The sequence below is a fragment of the Scatophagus argus genome, chromosome 19 (assembly GCF_020382885.2).
Source record: "Scatophagus argus isolate fScaArg1 chromosome 19, fScaArg1.pri, whole genome shotgun sequence".
NCBI classification, from domain to species: domain Eukaryota; kingdom Metazoa; phylum Chordata; class Actinopteri; family Scatophagidae; genus Scatophagus; species Scatophagus argus.
The window spans coordinates 5,825,790-5,832,337 of NC_058511.1; the positions used below are offsets into that span (position 1 = coordinate 5,825,790).

General features: G+C 41.1%; 1 protein-coding gene across 1 annotated transcript; it reads right to left on the reverse strand.

Moving 5' to 3' along the window:
- Positions 1-316: 316 nt before the first annotated feature.
- On the reverse strand, positions 317-6,264 carry LOC124050585 (cytosolic 5'-nucleotidase 1A-like). Its single transcript, XM_046373280.1, has 6 exons — positions 6,047-6,264; positions 5,726-5,893; positions 3,588-3,717; positions 3,284-3,406; positions 2,488-2,672; positions 317-1,515 (listed from the first exon to the last, which is right to left on the reverse strand). The coding sequence occupies exons 1-6, from the start codon at positions 6,158-6,160 to the stop codon at positions 1,144-1,146; spliced, it is 1,092 nt and encodes a 363-aa protein (XP_046229236.1). The 5' UTR covers positions 6,161-6,264; the 3' UTR covers positions 317-1,143.
- Positions 6,265-6,548: the final 284 nt, after the last annotated feature.

A 6,548-nucleotide genomic window follows, 5' to 3' on the forward strand; every position in this document is an offset into this window, starting at 1 on the left:
GAGTTCCAGGCCTCTCCGAGGGTCTGGTGATGAACTGAAGTTGTGTGACATAGACTCACTAAAAAAGCTTTTTGTGAGAGGTCACAAGCCATCGAGTTTGGGAGCCACTCGTTTCAACATGACTTCCAGTAAACGTCACTGAAATGCAAATACTTAAATAAAGCAAAAGTACTTCAGATTTGTACTTAATTACTTTTCACCAATGGCAAAGACAAACCACTTCATCCACAGTCCTCCTGCCTCTGCACTGAACATGCTCAGTACCAAAGCTGATGAGGTGAAAGGCGAGACAGAAATCTGAGTGGGAGAAAAGTGAAATGGTGCAAAAAATTTTAATTGCCACAACATGAGCCTTGAACAGTCAATGAAAATCATTACTTAATCAGGACTTGCTTGATAAGGCTACCAGACATGATATTAACATTTACAAATGAGTGTGTGAACTCCTCGATGTAAACACATACAGTATATGTAGTAAGTCCTATATAAAAACTACCTGATCTAAGGCAAAAGTATAAAAGTCTGAGGAATATAATGTGAAAGTTGTCATATAGTTTGTGCACATCACAGCAAAGACAGCAACAAAGAAAATACAACATCAGTGTCCCTTGTGAAAAAACCACATTCTACTCTGATCCATACGAAAACGATATGACAACGTGTCAATGTGCGCCTTAAAATGTGCAAGATTAATGCCAGACACCAGAAGAAAAAAACAGACCCCCACTAATACAGCAGATACATTCTCCACCGCTGGTCATACTGAACATGACAAACAAAATAAACAAGTGTTTATTATATAAAAGTGTAAAGAAAATGACAAAATGAGGAAAAGACGACAACTTTTAAAAGGTAAACAGATACACAGATTACAGTTAAAAGGCAAAACCAGCATGTAGTCAAAGTACGGCACTTATTTTAACTCTTGCTTTGAAAATAAATTCCCCCTCTCATCGATAAAACCCCATCCAAGAGAGAACAGTAGAAATTATTTTATAAACCTCCCCCAAAAGCTGAAAACTTTGTAGACTGCATCATTGATTCATTACGTGAATCCTCTAAAAGTTACTGCTGTTTTTTTAATAATTAAAATCTGATTGTGGGAACAGATGAGTGTAGTGCTTATTTAATATTTTAACCATCTTAAGGTTTCTCCGTTTTTGCAGGCTGCTCGATGGGCTTCCCCTTGTGGTACTTCTGTCCGATCCCGTAGGGCACGTGTGCAGATATGGTTCCCAGTTCCTTGGCCCCCTCAATGTGGAACATCTGATCGTCAAAGAAGATGTGAGGCTTTATCTTCTGCAGCAGGGGCCCTTTAGGGGCCCCGGCCAGGAAGAGAGCCTCATCGATCTCCAGGCCCCAGCTTCGGAGAGTCTTCAGGACTCGAGCACCAGAACTAGCAGCACTGCGGGCCGTGACCAGGAAGGTTCGGATGGGACAGTTCAAACGCTCATTCTTGGCGTAGAATTTTCTCTGGAGCTTTCCCAAAGCCTCCAGGAAACACTTTAATGGACCCTGAAAGAGCCAAGAATTACGCTAATTCATAGTGTTTTGAAATAAGGAACACAGGAACTGATTGAATGTGGTCGTGCTGGTGTCTGAACCCATCAGCAGAAAATGTCTTGAAGTCTATTTCTTTAGTTTATCAGGTCTTTCAACTCACCAACGTCATCTCAACTCATCAACACACAAGTGCTCCGTTTGTGTATGTGAATTTTTAAAAAATATTCATGAATACATTTCCTTCTTCTTTTGCTCTTCTTTTTTTATGATGTCTTTTCACCTGATGGACACACGCACACACTGGCTGGAGCAGCTTTAAAACTGAATAAACTATTCTGTGATCATGCAATTGCTACTGGATTGCATTACTGCTGATAATGCAAATAAAGAGTGTTAAAAATAGACACACACACACACACACACACACACACACGCATGAGTGGACAACAGTGACGCCTCAATTGATTTGAGCTGACAGAGCAGGTTCCCAAACCCTGCTTCATCCCATACAGGTGCTGCTGTGAGACTTCTTGACCTTCTGTCACATCTGCTCTCTTTTACTTTTCTGCTGTTGTATGTACATGCAAATAAAAAAAAAAACAAAAACCCATAACTAAAAACTTGAGAAGGGAAGTCTTAAGAGTATTTCAATCATTTTTCAAGCAAAAATGGCTTTTTGCTCATTCCAGCTTCTTCAGTGTTGTGATTTACCGTTTCTCTTTGACGCTGCTGATAGTGAATGAACAGTCTTTGGATTTTGGACCGTTGGGTGGACAAAAGAAACAACTTAATGATGTCAGATGGACTGAATTTAGATTAAATGATTAACACGACTGCCTTACAAAGTAAATGTTAGGCTGATATATTGGCTCATCCACTGTATTTTTTGGAAGATATACTCTGGACATACAGCGTGCACGCAGTGTCTCCGTCTCCACGAGGTGCCAGTGATGTTTAAATACATAGAAACAAGCCGTTAGTTACCTGAGCGAGAGGTTTGTTCTCAAACTCCTTCTCGTGCTCAAAGAAGGTGTCCAGGCCGTGCTTCTTCACGATGATCTCCGACTCGTCCGAGAAGAGGACGGCGTCACCGTCAAACGCCACTCTGAGCTGGGTGTCGCTCAAATCGGTCTCTGTTTCAGGCATGAACATCGTGGCTGCAGCAATGCCTGGAGGACAAGAGGGGAGGGTTAGTTAAAAAACATGATTTGGGAGGCACCTCCATCATGATGTTTCATGAAGTCTATAATTTGATAGGCCACAGCAGCAGGCATCAGTCTGATCATATACCTCTGAAATAAATATGGAGCTTTTGAAATTGCTGATCCCTTTTCCCCTTTCAGGTTCTGTTTTACCTAACTCATACAACACAGTTACACTGCAAATCACAGGCTGTGTTAGAAGCCGTTACATTCACTGTTCCCCAGAGCCAAGACTGACAGCCTTATATACTTCATTTTGAAAGAACAACAGTCAAAACCCCCAAAGACATTAAATTTAAAGATTATCAAAAGTGTTGTCAGTTTATATTCTACATGTTCATGTCTCATATCTGTGTGTATTTGGCCAACAGGGAGCCACAAATCACATGCTGTCTTCAACCAGCTCCTTCTTGCTGCACAGTATGGGGTCGAGACTGAGACGCAAAAGTAAAATCAACACGCAAGTGTGTAAATATGAGTTTAGTGCAAACACATCTCAAGGCTAATAGTGTACAGGTATACGTATCTTTAAGGAAAACGTTGTATGTAATAGAAATCAGAATTATAATGCAACTCACCTTCCTCTATGGCATCTGTGACTTTCTCCGAGTCCTTGGAGAGGTACAAGTTTGTCATGTAGGCCTTTAGGTAACCGATAGGACTTTTCCCTCCCGTCATACAGAACCTCTCTACGGTCAAATCTGAGAAGCACAAAAGCAAGCTGAAGTTTTGTGGAGAAAGAAAGTCTAATTACACCACAACGGCTCTTCTCCATTTCTAGTGTATAATTATGAGACTGAGTGCTCCTCTCGATTATTGCCTGTTGCTGCTGCAGTGGGCGAAACAAGCAATCAACAACATTTGGTTTAGGACCCGGCGTACCGTAGTGATTAATACTGTTTATGAGGCGCACTCCAACTTGGGCATGGTTGTTAGTCATTAAGACGATGTCAAACAGCTCCTCGCTGTCTGGGTAGAGCTCCCTCAGCCGAGAGTTGACATTCATCAGCGCCTGCGAGAGAGGACAAGGCCGCATTACACCAAAAACACTGCATGACGTGGCAGTGCGTTTAAACATGGCGTTACAACACAAACATTACAACATCTGGACCACGGGTCTGTTTCAGTTAGGTCACGTGGTTCTTAAAAGAGAACACGGAGGCATTCATCAGGATATCACACGATGTTAGCCTTTCACAGGTGTGTTAATGTCACTGTTCTGCTGAGAATATCAGGACATAACAGAACATAAATGTTGAGAATATGTTTCAGGTAGATTAAAAACTGATGCCACGATATAGTTAGTCCATAGAGGGCAGGAACACGTTTATTTTTCATTTAACTTGCGTGCGTAATTATTTAAAAATAATAACTTGAGGGATCTGCCTGCCTGTCATGAAATAAATGAAAATTTAAATATCTTCAAAGATGGTTATCAGGTACACTCAGCTACAATTAATACAACAATCCTACAGTAAATTCTAAGTCCACAAAGGTTATAATATTAATTGTTTGTTTACATAGTTAGGGGTGAATTCTATTATTATTTTGGAAGCTGTAGGACGTGGTGCTGTTGAGTTGTATATCAACAAGGGCAGGCTAAATATCATGAAACACACAGCTCAACGACAACATAAACTACAGCCGCCAAAGTGACCATAAAGTTGAGTCAACACCTCTTTATAACAGTTTAAACAAACTCCTTCACGAGTGGAGGATTTAATAAAAGACTGTTGTATTAGATTGCATTCGTATTAGCTTGATGAACCCTAATGAACAGGCAGCTGAGTGTGAAGAAACCATAACTTCTGCTCTGGTAAGTAACCACTAAAGTGTGGTCCTTCACAGGAATTAAATCAACACGTGTTGCTCAATTTCAGCAAAAACATTTCATTACTGGCTTCACAAAACTGAAATTGCAGAATTTCCAGCTGTGTGTTTGTTGCTGCTGTTTACATGTAGAATGAATGGGCTACAACTTGCATATCAATGCACAACCTCGTGGCGATAAATGAACCTTGATAACTCGATTTAAGAAACTGCCTGTAGAGAAGAAACTGCAGCAATGGTGCAATAGAAATAATTAATATGCTCCAGTGAGTCATTGATTACTTAATACTCAACAGCAAGGCAGGTTTAGATTTGGAGAAAACTTTAACCTGTCCGTTGCCAGCTGTGGTAGCAGATCTGTATCCTTCGCCATTAAGGAGTTGCATAGCAATACAACATAATTTCAAAGTCACAAGGCGACAACGCCATGCGTGCAAGTCCATTTAAGTAACTTGAATCCATTCTAATACACTCGAAGGTGGTCTGATGGACACCAGGTGTGCACAACCGCCAACTACAACCATCAGTCAGCCTTTAAAGGAAGTTGTAGAGTAGTTTTCCACTTCCTTGAGGCTTCAACCACCAAAAATGTTTTTTATTTTTGCTGAAGACTAGTGTGGTTTTGTAACTTGTATGACTGCATTCCAGAAAAGAGTGAAGTAACTTTGGCCTGACGCTGTATGTATCCGCAACAGAGGAAAGTCTGGGTTAGTTGCTCTTTAAATGAGAATATTCTAAGTCAACAAAGAAGCTCTGTCATATAAAAGGTGGACGGCATTACTTCCTGATAGCTGATGTTAAAAAAAATGAATGAACTGACAGAGAAGAAAATGAAACATGAAAATTATGAGAGAAATGATGTCCATCATAAACTCATTTTCACTTAAAAGAAGTTAAGAGCTTAGCTAAACAGCTTCATGACTGTAACGATGCTGACGGTGCCAAAAGTCAAATACCTGATTTTGAGGTGTGGCCTCATGTGCAATATGGCTTAAAATGCCAGCAACAGACTCCAGGTGCAGGACTTGAAACTTGAAAGCATGCAGTCCACTATCATAAGACAATATCTGTTTTCTTTATTTCTTTTTAAATAAAGTTTTTCCTGTGTGTGGACCTGAGGTGTCATTTCTTTCATTTCTGGGACCACACCCTGCAAATACCGTGCAGACAATCCCAGGGCTCAGGCCTACCTTGACGAAGGGGAAAGCAGCTCCTGGCTTTAGAGGTTCGTTTTCATGTTCCACCTGATAAACCACGTACTTCTCCACTCCTTCTTCCTCATAGATTTTCCTCTCTGCCACCATATTGAAGAGGGTACGCGAAGACACGGCGATGGTGACAGCAAACCGGGGTTTGGGCTGCCAGAGGATGGGAAGGTTGTAAAAACTTCAAATGCACAATAGTACAACAATATCAGGCTTGTGTTTTATAAAGCCGTGAACTGTATGCAAGGAATGACGTACAGCTAGCAAACAAGCTTCTGTCAATAAACTTTTCAGCAAACGACTTACAGGTCTCGGTTTGTTTGTTTTGAGGTTGTCAAAAAAGGCTTTTGCCGCAGCCCAGTCTTTTTCCTCTCCGTTGTCTCCAGCAGGAGCTGAATTATTTGGCTTAATTTCACTCATTTTTTTAATTTAAATGTATAAATATATTTATGCAAACTTCTGTACGTCCAGAGACAGTGGTGAGGCAGATGCGGCGACTAAACTTTCCGGAAATGTAGTAAAGAAAGAAAGTCTGGTGGGCGTGTCCTTTAGCGGTGACGCGGGGAGGTCAGGGCATCACTCGCACTCTGTTGGTTGGCTGGGTGAGAGATAGTGGGAATGTATATGGCCAGAAGTATGTGGACGCTCCTGGCACGCAGTGATACGTTATATAGAAAAAAGTATTAGAATGGGGCTGTTTTTCAGCGGTTGGGCTCAGTCCCTTTGCAAAAGTGAAGGGAAATCTTAATGCTTCAGCACACCAAGACATTTTGGACAATGCTATGCTTCCAACTTTGTGGCAACAGTT

Bases quoted from the DNA above. Each gene is read 5' to 3' on its own strand.
- LOC124050585 (XM_046373280.1), bottom strand. From the start codon at position 6,160: ATGAGTGAAATTAAGCCAAATAATTCAGCTCCTGCTGGAGACAACGGA. The intron at 3,407-3,587 runs GTACGCCGGGTC...TGTGCTTCTCAG, and splicing joins AAACAGTATTAATCACTACG to ATTTGACCGTAGAGAGGTTC. The intron at 1,516-2,487 runs GTAACTAACGGC...TGGCTCTTTCAG, and splicing joins AGAACAAACCTCTCGCTCAG to GGTCCATTAAAGTGTTTCCT.